This window comes from Echiichthys vipera, assembly GCF_963691815.1.
Source record: "Echiichthys vipera genome assembly, chromosome: X".
NCBI classification, from domain to species: Eukaryota; Metazoa; Chordata; class Actinopteri; order Perciformes; family Trachinidae; genus Echiichthys; species Echiichthys vipera.
In genome coordinates, this window is record NC_139825.1 from 18933337 (window position 1) to 18952797 (window position 19461).

The following is a 19461-nucleotide window of genomic DNA, read 5'->3' on the forward strand; positions in this document are numbered from 1 at the left end:
CTCAACTTTACACTCCATGAAAGGGGTACATTCGAACATTCAGACACACACTTTCTCTCTCTCTCTCTTTCTCTCTCTCTCTCTCTCTCTCTCTCTCTCACACACACACACACCACACACACACACACACACACACACACACACACACACACACACACACACACACACACACACACATACACACACACACACACACACACACACACACACACACACACACACACACACACACACACACACACACACACACACACACACACACACACACACACACAATGACTTACATGTAATATTAAAGAAGAAACATATTTATCTGGACTTCCAATTCCCAATTTGATCCCATATAAGTGATATTTACAATCACACTGTGACAGCTCAGTAGACCTGAATGGGTCTTTAATATTAAAAAAAGGTTTGTTTTGTTTCTTTTCCCCACCCAAGCTTTTCGTATCAATTTGCAGGCCCTTAAGCAAAGCTACCATAACATCAAAGCCTGCGCTGAACCTTCTAGAAGTTAATATTTTTCTACAGTACAGGGCTCAACGCATATTGGCAAAAAAGAAGAACAATTTTGCAAGCCAGAAATAAATAAAACAGCAACGACAACAACAATAACAAAAAGGAAAACAAAAGGAAATTAATATGATTAAAGAAGAGTAAGAGTATTGTTTTCCTTCTCATTCTAATTAAAGCTGGATGAGGTCCCTGAGGGGACTTAAATGGTGACTCAGAAGAGGAGTGCTCTACAGCCCAGCCTGTATTGTTGAGGGCATAGACACACAACTCAGAGGGGATGGTGGGAGCAGGAAGGAGGGAAGGGGGTGGGGGGGCTTATAAGTGCTTGGCAAATTTTAAACAGCAAGTGGACTGCTAATACATTAAGTGGTACAGACAGCAGTCATCTAGTCAAAAACTCTTGTCACAAATTCTTCTAGAAACTGAGAAAAAATAATAATTACATTGACAAAAAAGGTGGTGGTGAGTGTGTGCGTGTGTATGTGAGTATTTGTATGTGTATGTAGGTTATTGGATGTTAAGTTTGAACTGTGTGTATCAGAAGAGTGTTGAGGGATAGGGGTGAGGGGGATATGGGGCTGAGGGTAGACTCCTCGCTGTCATATTTGTCGACAGATCATGATCTTCAGTTTCAGGTGAGGTAGAGTGGCTTGTCCCTGCCAATCATGCTGCCACTGGAGAGAGAGAAAATAAATAAATTAAAATAAATAAGATTAGGAACAAAGACAAAACGGTACAGAAAATAATAATTCAAACACAAAAAAACCCATACAAATAAATTTTCCTCTGATTGCAAATACTATTCATTCCTTGATGCCCACAATTTAAGCTGAAACATGCCTTTTCTTAGCTTCTAACCTTGTTCTAACCAAACCCTGCAAACTAAATTAAACATTTCATAGTGCTTTAGCACAAACACTTAGAATAGCTTCCAGTTACTGCAGGACGACACAGCCTGCCAAACCGTTTAATACAATAGCAGTGAAAACTTGTGTTAGGAACATCTGTTTTTTACTGCTGTCTGACAAACACATGACAAGCTCTATTATCTCACCGTTACCTCTCCAGCTGTCAACCCTTTCTCACTGAAACTGAGCTGACAAAAGTCCCATATAATGCTCATTTTCAATTTGTACATGGATTTTGGTTTGGATGTTTACATGCTTTAGGGCGTACTCACACTGTCCTTCCGCACAGGGCCAAAACAGGTTTTATCGGTAAAGCCTAGCTCGTTTGAGAGAGGTGGGCTTTTGTAAAGCGTGTTTGCACATGTACGAGCACGAGCGTGCACGTGTACGATGCCTACGGCAGCTCTCACGTCATTTTATGTGCGCCTGTTCGGACATAGAAAAAAAAAAGACGGACCATGCGCGGACATTTAACAACAACAACAATGGTGGTGAAAGGTTCACGTTGGTGTGATGCGGAGGTGGAGTGTTTACTGCACTGTACTGTCGGACAAGATGCACAAAAACTCTGAGGTCTATGGAGAGATTTGTAAACAAAGCGACGCATCGCGATGACGTCAATCAATGCGTGTGACGTGTTACGGCATGATGACGTATGGACAGCAAGAAGCATTTGCGCGATCCCCAGGCAGTGTGAGTACAAACGCGCTGGCCAGCGGGGGAAGCGGGAGGGGGGGACAAGTACCCTATAGCCCAAGGCGCGGTGCGGAAGGACAGTGTGAGTGCGCCCTTAATGTTCAAAAAAACATTATTTTTCGCATACTGTCTGTCTGAATATACCTGTATTTACTCTCTGTCAAAAACGCTCCATTTTGGCGCCTGTCTTTTTAAGCCCCCCTACAGAAAAACCCAGTCTGCTCTGATTGGTCAGTGTTTCTGAGTTGTACCGATTTGATGCAGTAACAAACGTTATTGTGGAAAACAGACTGTGGGAAGCTAATAAAACCGTCTCATCTTTTCTCACTGACCTGCAGTGGTTGCCACACTCCCGATTGCAGTATTCACTGTCCCAGTCATGGCTCTGAGGCACTCCAGTGCCTGGACCTGGGCCAGGGGCTCCTGGAGACTGGGAACCCCCAATGCTCTTCTGATACTCTGACTGGAGGTGGGAAAAACCCTGGAGAAATAAATAAAATTAAGCACAACATCTTAAAGTATAAACTATTCCACAGCTGTCTCAGTTTGTTGCTATACCTGCTGCCCAGGAGGTGGGGAGTGAAGAGAGGCCTGCAGCCCCATCTGGTGAGAGATGATTGGCTGGGACTGGACCTGCTGCATGCGGATATTCTGGTTGAGGAGCGAGCTCTGGTGCAGGGAGAGCTGCTGGTGGGGGTGAAGGGGTGGGCTAATCTGGAAGGAGGAAGGGGGAGAGGCACTAATGCTTGGCAGCATCTGCGATTGGCTGAGCGTCTGCGACAGGGTGTGGCGAGGGGTGTGTCCTGCGTAGCTCTGCAGGTCAGTGAGAGGGAAGGCCCCGGGCCCCAGGTAGGGCGACGATGACTGGGGGGGAGGTGGCACACTGTACAGGGGCGGGTTGGCTGACAGCATATGTGGAGAAGCCTGGCTTGTTTGGGCACTTTTTGTCTCCACAGGATCATTATATGTCTGGAGGGGATGGAGGAGAAAAAAAATGGTTACGCTCATTGTTATAATACCTTCAGCCTTCAGATCTGTATGATTTGTATTAGTTCTTATTTGGTGTAAATTAGCCATTGCCAACGGTATTGCCAGTTTTGTGACCCTGTGTCCAAACTGCTTATCTTACATACTAACTGTATGAGGATTATAGGGCAATTTTAGTATGTATCAGCAAATATAGTTTGAGACTTAAGCTGATAGAGCTGATAGTCACTAAATGATAAAGCTGTCCCATAATTGTCTTCGCCTCCTCAATCCCATAGAGACAACTCTCTCAGGGAAAGTTTTCAAAACAATATGTCAATGAAGCAAAAGAAAAACGAGTTTGCAAATCAGAGACAATTATTTGAATAACCTAATGGAATTTATTGAAAAGTGACATGTCTCCTCTACCAAGAAATTTAAATATTATTTGAAAAATTTGTTTTATAGCGGTAGTGCACTAATTCTGTACAATTAATTAGTATTTATAGTAAGTGGTTAATGCTTCTAATGCTACCCATGGTCACTGCTCTGTTCCTCCTCTCTTTTTATTACACATAAACCACTATTGGTGCTGTGAGATCCAACACACACATTTATTCTGCAGGTATGTCTGTCTCCCTCTCTTTTATGAGGTGGTGTGTGTATGAAATACATCCACTGTTTCTCACTAACTGTCAGATGGGCTAGACTGATGTGTGGAGGTCTACTATTTAGTAATAGCTCACATCCATCCCTCTGAACCCATGGAATAATCAATGGGAACAGGATGGAGGGATGGATGAAAGGGAGGGTCAGATACATTTGCAGGGTCAAGTGGAAAATGAAATACTGAAGAAATGGAGGGGAGAATGGAAGAGTGAGGATGGGTGTGATTTTATTTTAAGGGGACATGTATTGTTGTAAAATGATTTCATATTCATCAGAAGTAATATATATGAAAAGTATATGTGTTCAATGAGAGTTTATGAGGATTGAAACATTCATGAAATCTATAAAATTTACCACATAGTTTGGCATTTTTAATTTACTCTTCTTTTAAAAAATCACACTCTGTACTTGTGAGTTGGATTCAAATGAATACAGAAGTGCCATGACATAGAATGGGGAGCAATCAAACTTTTGTTTTTTCTTCTTCTGCCAAACAAACCCACATGCGTCACCAAACAAAAAGGCAACAGGTGCACGCTGAAGATGTGAATCCTTCAAATGATACTCCAATTACATCAAATTGCACCCGCCCCAATTCACTTTGAAAAGACGCCTTCATTGGTAATTTAAAAAAGAGAGTCACGTTGAATCATGAGATTCAGCCCTGCATTCAGATTGGCTGGTCTGGAATGAGTGTGTGTTTGTGTGTGTTTGTGTGTGTGTGTGTGTGTGTTTGTGTGTGTTTATGTGTGTGAGTGTGTGTGTGTGTGTGTGTGTGTGTGTGTGTGTGTGTGTGTGTGTGTGTGTGTGTGTGTGTGTGTGTGTGTGTGTGTGTGTGTGTGTCGGGGGGGGGGGGGGTTGTATTTGTGAGTCGTTTTTTTGACTGGCAATCTACCAATATATAGTATCAATCAAGCCTCTGTATAGGAGCTCTGACATGAATGTCTAATTGCACTAAAGACACGGATTAGAATAGTCTTTTTAGTTGAAAGTATGCCACAGTGAAAGGGCTGATGAATTAACTATTCATGCCTTAATCAAGGTGCTTGTTTTCGGCCCATGAGCATGAGAGGAAGTGTGGCGGTGCACGTGCAGAGGGAAGGAAGAGGGAGGGGGAAGAGGAGGAGCTTGGTATATGCTAATGCAATTTAGAGTTGTGTTTCAAAAACAATGCAGAAACACTGAAATAAAATGCAGTGCGCCAACAGATTGAAACTGTACTGTAATGCCTATTGTATAATATTTGCACATGTATGAAAGAGTTTGAGGAGCATATTACATCAGCTTTTACTTTTTGAAAACTCTTGCAATGTGGGTATTTGTTCTATACAAACATGAGTGGAAAGGTCTTAATGTTCTAGGGTGACTGCAGCAGAGAGAGAGCCGACCATCTACACAGAGGAGGTGTTTTTTGAGCCTGAAAACGGTATCTTCTAAAAACTGGGTCCCAGAATGAATGAATCTGAAAACGGCAATGTTTAACAACTTTGTTAAATAATGATGTTATCCCCCCGACTCTTGACCCAACCTCTTACACATAACAACAATGGCGGACTACATGATTGTGTTCGTGCTGCAGAAGCTACTGAGACTTTTATGTTTACTTATATATATTTATAATGTACACAGTGTGCATGCTGTTTTCCATTGTTGGTGTAATTCTATGAGTTATAGCACCACATATAGGTCTGGCATGTGTACTACAGCGTTTTGAGTCAGTTTTAATGGTTTCGTGATAAAATATTTCTTATGTTTTCATACATCTGGACTAGGTATGATCAACCTCAGCAAACACATTAGTGGCCTTTCAGGGAGAACAAAAACACCAGTAGGACAGCAAATAATAGGTAATGCCCACTTCTACATGTGCACACTGATGAGCGTGCACACGCACAGAAGTGTACTGTTACTTTCATTTCTCTCCAGGTTGCAAATTGGGTGTGTTTGAGGCCTAATTTTCACTGTTCTTCTCTGAGCACACACACACACCCTCTCTTGCTCACACAACATACTAACCATTCAGTGCAGCAAGAGAAGAGTGCTTTCCTTGGAATAAGAGTGAGAGGAATTCTCTGTCTAATTTATTATCCCTTATATCGCCGCTGACCCATGTATATCAAAGATGTGACCCCCGTGGTTACCTTGGAAACCAGACTGGCTCTGTAGGCGGCCAGGGCTTTCAGGTACTCCTTCTTAGCAGCCTCTGTTTTCCTCTTGTAGCTCTACAGGAGCAAACACAACAACAACGACGATTGATTACAAGGTGATGCCAAAGGCTAAAATGACCCGTGCACGTCCACGCTGACTGATGTGGATGATATTTTGGGAGTCATGGTGGGATTGTGAGACCTGCCGGTGTTAGCTGTGAAGAAAAACATATAAAATACATTTATTATCAAGTTAAGGAGATTTGAGCATCTTTATGCTATTGCTGCATTTGAATGATTCATTTCTTTAAAATGAATCAAAGAATGAAATGCCGAGATAGCTTGTACGCAGAGAAATGGAGTTCGAAATATTATGGAGCTAAATGAGGAGTAAGAAACAGTTTGTCATTTTGTTTGTTGCTTTGCAGCCTCTTCCTCTATTAAGGCTGTTGCTCATCTCTTTAATCAGAGCTGATGTCCCAGCAAATCATTCAGACGAGGAGGGAAAAAATAAAAGAATTCAAAACAGCATTAGCGAAGAGGCAATCTCAAGCCTTCTGAATGAACCTCAAATGATGCGTTAAGACAGGGAATTGAAGTTAATGTCATCACATGTCACTCACAGGCTCTTTATAGCTGCCATTGCCTTTTTGATGCAGGAAAAACAAGTCACAAAAAGTCCACCCTTAAATCAATGATAAAGACTCAGATCTCAGCTCCTCTCTGGCATATTTTAATATGAAGGCAAACGTGTGTGTGTGTGTGTGTGTGTGTGTGTGTGTGTGTGTGTGTGAATGCAGTGGGTAATTACTGATCCTCAGTGAGAGACTGTCTGTGGCTCCATGGATAGGGTCATTCCTTTCAAAGAGGTGGGGTAGAATAACCATTAAGCATTCATGTGTTGCCAAATGCACAAAGGCTGGCAGCTGCTAACACATATAGTCAATAAACAAACAGACATACACACAGAACAGCAAACAAACCGGGATGAAGACAGATACAATATCTTGCTCAAACAGCTGATGTTTATCCCCTCATTCATCCCTATTTACAAAATTATTATTATTTCCCTTCCATGACATACATTCAGGTATTTCGGAACAATACTGCACTGAATTAGGAACTCCAAATGCAGGAATACGCCACAGATTTTCACAATAAAAACAGTTAATACCCATTTAAGAAATGAAATACAGTTCTTGTAAAAAAAAAAAAGAAAAAGAAAAAAAGTGACAACCTTACCCCTCACCCCTTAAATATTGATAGAGCAATGGCTGCCCCTTTAATGAACCCCGAACTTCTCCCAGCAGCTTTAATTTCGAATCAATTTAACACAGCTAATGATTCGCGCAACAGCAGATACTTTTAAATAAATTACCATGCCTAAGGATGTCTAATTATTCCAAAGTGAGTGGATTCATTAGCAATTGAAGCCGTCAGAGGCTGCAGGTCAGTATGAATTAAAAATAACAAAGCTGCAAGGGGAGAGCATGTGCCTCCATCGTAATCCTGACACAGAGGTGTCCCGCCTGAATTAGCCCCTAATTGTACCTTAATGAAATGTTCTTGTTTGATAACCAGTTAATTACAGGAGACAATAACTTCACACCCTGCTGACACTGAAGGGAGTGATTACCCCGACGACTGAAAAACCCAGCGACCAGTGAGAGGAGGACGATGTGGAAACAGGGGGAGGAGAGGAGAGAAGAGGAGAGAAGAGGAGGGAAGGGGAGGGGAGGAGAGAAGAGATTGAAAAGAAACAAAAAGAAAATATAAGTGTGTGTGAAAGTTATACAAAGAGGCAGAAAACTGATTTTTGGATGAATGCTAAAATGCAGACTATAGAGTTTAATATCAAAACATGCGGTATAAACAGAGTGATAGTGTTCCTTTCTTCCACCACAGCAGACTCAATTAAATAAAGCTAAGGTCTCTCCACCCTCCTACCCAACTACATTATCACTGTTCCTCTCCACTGCTGTAAAAAATGGAAAATTGATCTTAGTCTTAAATAACAAAAAACAAGAAAGATGTGCTTTTGTGTTTCTGGGGCAGCTTTAACATGTAGTCACCTCGAGGAAAAACGCAGCCCAAATAACGCATTGATCTTACACTATAAAACAAAGGCCTTCGGGAATTAAAAAACGCTGTATAGCGTTCAGGCAGTCGAAAACATCTTAATGAAAACGCAAATACATACACATGAGCACAAAATAAAACCAAATTATACTTTGTTCTACCATACTCAAGGGCGACACTGGAGAATACACAACAATGCGAGCAAAGTAAATGCACACTGAAGCTAAAACAAAAAAAGAAAAGAATCACAAAAAGAACACAAGTCAAATAATGATGCTTCTGATCGTTTCTTCAATAAAATGCAGCAATGAAACATGCTGCCTTCAATGCATTTATGTGAATTCTGCTGCATGGTGCATTCGAAAAGTACTATAGTAATTGGAAACAGGGGCCACTTTCTAGTTAAAACAAAGCTGTGTGTAGGGGAAGGGTTGTGTTTACATTCTGTTGCTCCTGCATGGCTCCAGAGGGTCTGACTGTGACATTATAGAACACACCTCGTCGGTCCTATATAGATGAAATGACATTAGGATGTTGGAAAAAGAAAAGAAAGGAAAAGGCATAACAGCATATACATCAACAGGAGAGATGAATAGGGAGAGATAGAAACTGAAGCTGTGTATTGAAAATGTTTAAGGTATGAGACCCTGGCATGAAAGGTTTCCATGCTAAATGCACTTGACTTGAACATTACTGGTGTAAACAGCATGATAAAATAAGTAAAGACAAAAACGTCAATAAATTTTAGCTTAAATGAGTATTAACATGCAGTAGCTAAATTGGTGACACTGTAAATACACAGTTATCCATTTGTTGTGCAGGAATAAGTGGCAGTGCTAGTCACAGAGAATAATTAGAGCATTCACACCGTTATTGCCCAGACAGGGTCCTACTTTTCATTCCATAATGACATCATTACCTCAAGTTAATTATGTGTCTTGCGAGGTGACACGTTTGATCAAACACATGAATGCAATAACAAATCAAAAAATTAGCAGCGGAGTGGCACAACAAATGGATAGATTTTTAATGTTGGAATTGCCCTTTTGTTGGTTTCGTCTCTGTTCCCAGGTAATACTGTGAAGGACAAATGCATTTAGAAGGAGGGAGAGAGAGAGAGAGAGAGAGAGAGAGAGAGAGAGAGAGAGAGAGAGAGAGAGAGAGAGAGATAGATCTAAGCTGAAAAAGAAGCCAGGACATAAAGGGTTAAGAAGCGCAAACAATAACATTTCAGGAGCAGATGTCCTTGAGGCAAAACCAAGGACAAGGCAATTGCTAATCTTGTATTCCCAGCATGATCAAATCACCAGGCAACAGATATAAATAAAAGGACAGGAAATGAGGAATTCACATTCAAGGGTGTCAGCGGTGAAATGAAGATTCATGGTGAAGAGCCTCGGTGAAGGCGGCAAAAATTAACTGCAAATAAAAGGGACAGACGGCCTCCAAAGTCCAGCGTATAAAGTAGGTTTGGTGGGAGAAAAACACACACATGCTAGATAGGGTCTAGTCAATGGTGGCTTGGGCTAAAGGAGAATGGGCTGCACTTTGTCATGGAGACAGGTGCTTTTATTTGACACCCAATAGGCTGCGCCCTGACTGGATATTCTAAAAATATGAGTCTACGCATGATCATCAGACTGTCTCATTTTCTATTCATTTCACACCATCATTTGCTACCACAAACACATAGAAACCCCTTTGACTTTGTCTGTTGGTCTGGAATGCTAAAATGGAATAGGAAATGTGCTGGAAATATATCTATGCAATGATAGTAGCAAACTTTTCAACTTTTCATTATATGATTTTCACTACATAATAATGTATGCTAGTTGATTCTGTAGGGTTGGTGCATGTCTACAATAAATTATAAATACACTTGTAAAGAAAAACCTAACACATTAGATTCATAACTGTCACTTCATAAAATAAGTATTTTCTATGCTTCTCTGTCATGCAAGTTGTTGCATGACAGATGGATTATGGAGAGTGGAGAACAACAATCTTATTTTAAATCAAAAATCTTAATTTTATGGTACTGCGCCAGAATTGAACTTAAATACATATTATTTTGCCATTTTTTTTGCATGCAACAAACCAAATAATGTTGGTTATACACTTTTGAAATTGATAGCTTCATCACACCCACGGTTTCTGGGTAGATGTTAACAGTAGATTGTGTAATATACTGAAGGATGCTCCTATATAAACAATTTAATGTGACTGCTCTTTCAGTTAACTCACTGTCAGGTAGCTATATTAACTGGTCAGAAGGACATCATATTGTGACAAGCAGAGAGCTGCAAGCTGTCTAGTTAAATATTTGTAACTGCATGACACAGACACATTGATACAATCAGAGTCTCAGTTCGCCCAAAGCGTGTTACAACAGAGAGACTCACCAGGCTGCAAATGCTCTGCAGATTATGAGTGGTGTTCCTGACCTCTCAATTTGCAAGACCAAGACCTAAAATTTTGAATTGGGCTGAAAGAGCTGTCTTAGTTATTTTCATTAATTTCATGCCAGTAAATAACATTTGACTCAGAGTCTTGTCAATTATTGACCTACCCAATGCTGTGATGTGTTAGTAAATAAGTACCTTGATTGAAAATACTGCAATTAACACTAGCTATTATCAATATAATTTAACAAAGAATAACATGACCACTTGCATAAGCGAATTATTACTATGTTTGCGACTCACCTCCTTTATAAAGCTCTATGGAGCTTTAGCATCTAATAGCTCAATGTTTTGGTGTTCTTGTCCGCAACTTAAGTGTTTTGATTCCCTCTCTTTGCTCTTATAATGTTTTCCGTTGCAGCAGGAAGCTGTTTTACCTTCCCAGTACCGAATATAAAACAGATAAAGTTAGCAACTACTTGGTGAACATTGCGTAGCATTTAGCAGCTAAAAAGCTAGATATTTCCCTCGCCACACCACCTACCTGTGCGTGATGGCTACATGGCTGAAGTACTGCAACTTGCATGCGTGGCGTTCACACAGACTCAGCTTGCCTTTGATAATGGCCATCAATAACAGAATAAAAGCCTTGTGTTAACAAATGAAGGGAATCTGTTCGCAGAAACACCACAGAAGTTATGTTAAAAATAAATATTTATATTTTTTTCACGTCTGTAACATATTCCTCAGACATAGACATTGAAACTGTAGTGAAAGGTGTAATGTGGCTAGAATGATGTCAATATGAACATGATATGTAATGTCAGTGTGTTCACAGCTTGTTTCCATTACACCCACATGGCCAAACCCTTCTTTCATGCGTTATATAGTACAATGACGAATTACCAGTAAATACTCCATACTCGAGTGTACATGTATACAATATTATTCTACCTGTTTCTGTTCCTCTCCCAGTCCATCCCACATGGAGGCTACTATCTTGGATACGTCTCCAAAGGTGGCATTGGGATTCTGTCCTTTAATGGCTGCCTGGGTGTCTCTGAAGAACAAGGCGTAGGCTGACACAGGCTTTGTAGGCTCATTGGGATCCTTCTTCTTCTTCTTTTTCTGGGGTTTGGGTTTGGGCTTCATCATCTCAGAAGACGGCCGCTTCTCGCCCGTGATCTGGAAGACCATCAAAAACACAAAAAACAAAAGGACTTATTGACACTGCAAAAACAAGGCCTACTAAATCAGCTGTGGGGATAGTTGGATCTCTGATTAATGCTTTGAACATTAGGTCCAGGTGAAGCATGCACACTTAATCAAATTCATAATTCAAGCTCTATGTTGAATACATGTATAGTCAGCATTCAAATATTACTGCAGTGTTTCACTGACAGTAGCATTTTGACACTACAGCTAGTTGACGGCATTTCAGCCTAACTTTGTCAAAAATAACATCTGTTAGTGGAATTTATCAAACCTTTTCAAATCTTTACTTTTCAGTTGTTCAGCAAGTCATAAATTCTGACTTTTCATACCAGGGGTGAAAGGAATTTTAAATCTCCTGCTGTATCTCCTCTTGCTTTGATGTGGTCTCAGAGTGAATTGGAGAGAGCAAATGGAATTACTTACTGATAGGACAAACACACACACACACACACACACACACACACACACACACACACACACACACACACACACACACACACACACACACACACACACACACACACACACACACACACACACACACACACACACAGAAGCACAGCAGAGATGTATATGCAGGGAAACATATTTTCTAAAGGATCCCTTCCTTGTTATACTGTATCACTTCAAGCTAGCATTTAAATACACTGATGAATCTGAAACACTGAGGATGTGGCAGATTCAATTATACACTTATTCACATTCCCCTGACAGAAACGAAGCAAATCCACAGAGACATTGGTTAGTGGGCAATTTATGAAAGCAGTTGTATAGATTTACATAAACCAAATGAATGTAAACATGTGTCCTTCTCTTCTCATTTAAATGAAGGACTGATTTAAATGAAGGTGTGGTAGCTTTCAAATGGATGTATATAACTCCAATGAAAAAATAAGGCAGGACTGCAAACACCTGGATCTGTGTCATTAAAGGGGACATATCATGTTACAAGACTCTGTTACTGATTGGCTGTGGGCATTATCACGCCGCACTTTGCCACTAAAAGTTAAACTATAGCCAACTTTTAATTTTTCTTTTAGGTTTTCATAGACATTGGAAAAGAAAATTGTCTGAAGGAAACATAATCTTGCACAAAAGCACCAAAATAAGATGTTATTGCTTTTAAGTGTGGAGTAGATTTTGGAAAAGTGCTGCTATATATATATATATATATATATATATATATATATATATATATATTTATATATATAGATAACTAAAATGAAACATTGGTTCCGTCAAGTCATTAAGTAAACACTCCAAGTGAATTTTCTTTTCAAAGTGACACCACACTCCTCCGCACCATTACCTACACAAATTAAACAATACATCATGGCTTTCGTTCCCCTCAACAGCAACATTTTGTGCTCAAGCATGACTACCCCTGAATTTCTATTTAAACTCAACACTGCAGTTAGCATGCGAACCATCTCTAAGAAGCCAAGCCCTCACCTCCTGCTCCACTACTACTAGTCAGACAAGCGTTGCTACATCAGTACCTTTGAATGAGGATCAGTCTCCTCTTCCTGATTGGAGCTTGAGGGGGAGGGTGTGGCCGATTTACTTCCGGGAGGAGAAGGGGAACCATGAGGCAGTGCACTCCTGCTGACATGAGGGTTCAGCTGGGTCAGTGCACTCATGGGGTTGGGCAGTATCGGAGGTGAGTTGTTTATCAGGGGGTGGTTACGGGCGGGGTCATAATGAGCGCCGTCTGGGTGCTGGTGATGGTGTTGCTGTTGGTGGTGGTGGTGCAAAGCCATCTCCTGCATCTGGAGTGAGAGAAGAACACCAGCTTTACTATCTTCTCCTCTACTCAAAGTGATAAAAGGTTGCCAATTAGCCAAATATGAAAGACGTGGAGATTACATTTTCAAATTTGAGAAAATATGCATGTGTTGGACAAAATCTGGTGATTAATCAGCTAAATATCTCTCTAAAAAACTTTCTCTCTAGTCTCTTAACCCCAACCAACCAAGATAATTCACTCAGACAATAAATAACTTTCTTTTCTCCCGAAAGGTGAATACCATTCACCCTTAACAAACTAGACTAACAACTTTATGAAGGCTGTGTGTGTTTATGACCTGCTCCTGTTACCGGAGCCAGAAAATCTAGATTTTCAGTGAGTTAAAGATAGGGGTGGGTGATATAATGATATGTATTATCAAAATGATATCTAATGTATATATTTTTCTATATTGTTTCCATTGTGAATGTGTTTTTTCAAATTTTCAAAATAATTCAAGTTAAAGTTTTTCCACATTTTCTATATATTAGGGGAGTGGTGCCTTAAGCCAAATTGAAAATAATTTGAAATATTAGGGTGTACTCTGTTACAGTTAAAGGTACAATCCAAATGTTTTATTGGTTTGTATTTACTTATACAGACAATCACCAGGAGGTGCAACAGGCTCAGGACCTGGTTGGTGTTTGGTGGAAGACGATCAGTTCATGCTTCTGAAAACTAAGTTATAAGAGAAATATCAGTACCTTGCAATGCAATCATGTGTCAATTACATTGATCAACAACCCTATCAACCCCCTGCAGATACAGTATATTATGCTCACTGTGTGCTATTGATGAGAAACATATAATTTACTGCCTTGTTAAATAACACCTTTTTCAACAATTGGGGCCCACAAATAGAAACAAAAACGATGTTCGCAGCTGGAGAATGACCCACACACAGAGAAATCCTTCAGAGTGATTACAGACTCAAGCTCTTGCAAAGTTCTGCTCTTAGCCGCCTTAAATGATCTTCAATAACAACTACATGAAAAGCATTTCTTCAAGATACATCAGGACAGAACATGAGCACCAACCAAAGGATGCTTTTAATGTAGGCATAAATGGGAATATTGATCATTTACAGATCAGAAAGTGATGAACTAGCATTTGTTAGCTCCTTGAAACATTTACGAGTTAAATAATACATTACACATTAGTGATGTGCTAAAAAGATCAAATTAAAAAGGCCCCAGCATATGAGGTCTTGATAAACATGAGTAGAGGTTCAAAGATGAAGGCTCAGCTCTCTAATCATAATTGGTCCCAGTAGATTGCTAGAATAAAAATGCAAAACAAAGTAATGTTGTACGTGGCTCTGGCCTGCTTTGAAAACTCATAATATTCACACGACATTAGATTCTGTGTTTGCCTCAGCAGCTGCACACAAAAGGCAGTCATGAACAAAGACATTCCTTTTGCATTTCAAATAACCAAGCTCTAACCTCCCCCATCCACGGCAATCTCCAACTTCCAAACATAATTCCAAACACCATCACTACTCTTCTTAAAATATGAGGAAATAGCTTCAGCAAAATAAGTAGTAAGACAGGGAGGGGGCTGGGTTGGGGAGGGAAAAAGGAAATAGAAATCCATTAATTTTCCATTTTCCATGGACTTGCTCTTTAGGGTCCTCACAAACCAAGAAGCATTGAAAAACCAATTAATCAAACATGAATGGCCTATCATAGCTATAGCAGACGCATTTCCATAGCAACAGCCTCCAGGCAAAATTGTCACCCTTTAATCTGAGCCACACCATGTTTAATATAAACAAGAAGGAGACATGCAGAACAGAGGAGTTCACGGAGGGAAGGCACACCGCACCGTAGGTATAGGGTGTCGGCCTCGTAAGAGTGGAAACATAAAAGGGTCGCACAGGCTCTTACAGATGTACATACATTTATTTTCAGGGATTCATTTAACACACATTGTTCGTTCATTATTCGTCTCATTAAAAACAAGAGTCAAATGACATTTAAAAAAAAATAAAAAAAAATCCATAATTCACTGTATTACTTGATTTTATTTTGAGTCAAGAACACATTCCATCTGCCATTGTTTATCTTCACTCTCGTATTTTACAGCATTGACTCACCAGAAAATACAGGAACAAACTGCATTCCAGTAAAAGATGGATGAAACTGAAGTTGCAGAATATAGCTACTATAAACACACTGATTCCTTAGCATGAAAGTGTTCATTACTTTATTACAGTTCCTAAAAGCATCTGTATGAAGCCCAAAGGACTAGTGCTCATGACTCATTCCTACTGTGATAATCTACTTCTAATAGTCACGCCTTTGTCATTATTTGAAATGTCTCTGGGTGTTTCACCTGTGTGAGACAGAGAGAGCAAAAAGTTATCAAATAGCGCCATCAAGCCCGAGCTAAATAAAGCAAGCAGCAGATGGCTGTACAAATATTATGAAAGAATCTGACAAAGGTTGCTGGTTGCCATAGGTACTGTATGCTAATTCCTAATGGTATCATCCAAATGGCTGGCCAAAGGAAGAGAGCACAGTCAGTGAGTAACAGGACTTGGCTGGTCACTGCTCTCTGCCTTTAGTATTTAACACACACTGACTTTAAATGGACTCTTGACCTAGGCAGTCTATGATTTTATTTCTGGATATATGAGCTTGTAAATGATACGATAAGATACACCTTTATTGATCTTGCAGCAGTGCACAGATGAATACAGGTACGTATAAAAAAATAATAAATAATCAGAGGTACATAGACTAAAATAAGAACAGAATAAAAAATAGAAAATATGTTATATTTGGAGACAAAATGGCACAGTGAAGTGAGTGGTGCTGATAAAGTGACAGTGGTTAGATTAATAGCAGAGTCAACAGGTCCATGTAGACAGTGTACGCAAGGCTAATTTATGGTATGATTAAGTAGTGGTTCCTAAAGTTTGTCTGTAACAATAAAATAAAACATAATGCAAATGTGTAAGTAACACGTTAACATAATATAGTATACTATGGTGCATTATGATAAAGTGAAGGATATGAAGCATAATATAAGGAGAAGTGTAGTAACATAGTAGAGCCAGACTGATACATCAGTCAGCTGATATTATCGGCTGATATTGGCCTATTGACCTACCTTTTTTTATATAACAAAAAATGTAGAAATGAAACTTGAGGTGATTCTAAAATGTTGTTTTTTATTTCTTATTTATTTAAATGTTCAGCAATTGACTGATACTCATTGTGATGTTTATTTAGCCATTTATTTTATTTTAATAATTGTTATTTATTTATTCTTGATTTTCTCATTGTTCATTTAGAAGTGGCTGACAATGTAATACATACATATATATATATATATATATATATATATATATATATATTTATAATGTGTAATAATGTTAAGTATTCTTTAATAAAATCATAGGTCCAATCGACATCAGGCACCATATTGGTAATGGGTGTATTTTTCCCTTCTAAAATTAGTATTGGTCCCTATAATGTAGTATAGTATGGTGTTTCAATAAAACATAGTATATAGTTACAGCTTGTACAGTATATTGTATGATGTTATTTTGTATGGGGTTAAACCTAATAGATGTTTTAGGTTAAGAAAACTGTTTCTAAACATAATAAAGCAGCTACCTCATTTAATACATTGCTCATCTTCCTTCTGTTTTTTCTTCGCTGCATTTTGTGGTACAACTATAAACCAATAACTGCTAACGTGAGCAATGCAGCGCCCTGAATTTATATTTATCTATATTTAGATTATTCATAAAATTGGATTCTGAGTTCTCTTGGGTATTGCCATAGCTGTGCTAGACCTCCAGCAATTTAATTGTTTGTTGAAAAGCCCCAGGAGATCAGTCTCTTATAAATGGAGGGGAAGGAAAGTAAGAGGAAAGGAAAGAGGACACTGGAACAGAGAGAGGCAGAAAGACATAACAGAGAAAAAAAAGTAGGGAAAACAACCCACATGACCTAAGTACTAAAATCCATCTCCAAAGTTAGCAAGGGGACAGTTAAATATTGCTTTTTGGCGATGAGCAGCCAGGCAGACCTAAACTGTGATGTAAAGCCAGGAAACTCGGTGTGAACGCGTTCCTCTGCCATCGTTACGCCTGTCGTGTTTGTATTCACATCTTGTACATCATAGTCAAATGGGAGTCAAATAACAAAGGCTTTCCAATTATGTGTAGCACATTGTGTGTGAGATGGAATATCACAAAGCCATTGTTCCCCTGCTCCAACTGACCTTACCTTTGAAATGGTTTCACGGCCGCTCCAATTGCCTGCACCATTTGATTTAGCTAAGGGGATTTGACCACCAGCACATAGATGAGAAAAGGGGAGAAGAGAGCCCTATACAGCTACAAGGAGAAAGAGGAGAGATTCACACCAGAGGAGAGCTAACCTTGCTCTGTCCTTATGATGACTATAGCAGAGTGGCATCTGTTTCATCATTTAAATAAGAAGGTAGAGTGCTATATAAGGTTTTATTGCCCTGGCATCATAATAAACCAGTCTCTTGATGCTGAAGAATCAATAAATGTCAATTTTTGTCATCATCTAAAAATAACTACGTACATATTTATTAATATGTTGGTTTTTAAGTGCAGTTACATTAAAATGTAAATAAAAAGGTAAAATGTTGCACAGGACACATAAAAAAAGTGAGACTCTAAAACCCTTAATCCACACATAGTATTAGGAAACTGCCTTTAAATGAGCTGTAAAGTTGTGATGTCACCACTATACTATATAATAGGTAGATAGTGCTGCTATGGTACTGTTACAGTCATTCCCGGGCTGCACTGACACTCCTTGTGGAAAGTACCCTGAGAAAACTTTTGTTATATTTTGACTGTAAAATAAATAAATAATAAAATCAGAATGGATCAGAGCAGACTGGGCTTTTTCTGTAGGGCGGCATAAAGAGAAAGGCCTTAAAATGGAGCGTTTCAGACAGAGGTCAATACAGGTTTATTCAGACAGACAGAGAAAAATAATCTATTTGGTGAACATTAAAGCATGTAAATGTATTCTAGTAGAAACCCCACCTGAGAATGAGCTAATATGGGACCTTTGAGAAACAACATCTGCTAAATTGTTTTCTTTCTCGGTCCCATCCTGCCCTCTTTGGATACACAGTGATCAGTGCTTCTAGGAGTCCTGAGACTTTCCTCTCCTCACTCGCTGCTTGACTGCAGCCATCTTGTTTAGAGTGATGGCTCACTCACACAGGTTCACGGCTGCTATTGTAAAATCACCCAGCGTTTAATTGAAACAAATGACTATAATAATAGAACATTATCCCTGCAGGCACCCAGCCATGACAGCTTTAATTAGAGGCGCGTTCAAGACTGATCCTTCAAAAGCACAGTCGCCGTGCAACATGGTGGTAAACACGCCTTTAGGTGGGGAGCCAACCCTGGGCCTCACAGCCCTCAGAGCTACTTCTCATTCACCCCGAGGGCAAAGCACTAACAACTCTGTTCCTCAAAGAGCCTTCAAGCCTCAACCCCTCCCTCCTCACTCTCTCTCTCTCCCTTCATCCATGTCTTCGGTTTATCAAGCTTATATATACCCAGGAGGGTCATTTACACAAGCTGAGGAGAATTAATAAGAGAGTAGATTTATGAATCATACGCTACTTAAGTATAAAAGCAAAAGCAAAATGCTGCTTCTGCCTTCTTGTGACATCAGACAGATGCTAAGTAAGGAGATATGATGGGCAACAGATGCCAGGATGTTTAAGAAGAAGAAACAATGTTTTTAAGAATTTGTTGAAGCCTAATTGTATGCATTTTAAAAAGTAGTCAACATAACTTATAAATTTATATTCATTAAGACAAGGAGACTTGGTTCAGCTGTAATATGATGTTATTATCCAGGTGTATTTCCACTATTAAATCCTAATTTTATTTAACAGCCTCGCAGTCACTCCATGTTGCCAAAACAAGACACTGTAAGGTCACTTTCAGTCATTCCAATTACACACTAGCCATCAGGAAAAAAGTTAAATATTTGCTCTTGCACCTCCTGCGCCGAACTGTGATCATGTAATTTATCCGGCAGAAAAACGGCAATACC

At 39.5% G+C, this 19461-nt stretch overlaps 1 protein-coding gene across 1 annotated transcript in view; it reads right to left on the bottom strand.

Annotated features, from left to right (window-relative positions):
- Positions 1-267: 267 nt before the first annotated feature.
- The window catches only part of tox2 (TOX high mobility group box family member 2), a 95597-nt gene continuing 76403 nt past the window's right edge, over positions 268-19461 (bottom strand). Inside the window, exons 5-10 of the mRNA XM_083938439.1 lie at positions 13098-13367; positions 11338-11568; positions 5897-5977; positions 2679-3089; positions 2453-2601; positions 268-1190 (exon numbers count right to left, since the gene is read on the bottom strand). Of these exons, the coding sequence (XP_083794565.1) occupies positions 1148-1190; positions 2453-2601; positions 2679-3089; positions 5897-5977; positions 11338-11568; positions 13098-13367 (1185 nt within the window). The 3' untranslated portion in view covers positions 268-1147. The remainder of the gene's footprint in view (positions 1191-2452; positions 2602-2678; positions 3090-5896; positions 5978-11337; positions 11569-13097; positions 13368-19461) is intronic.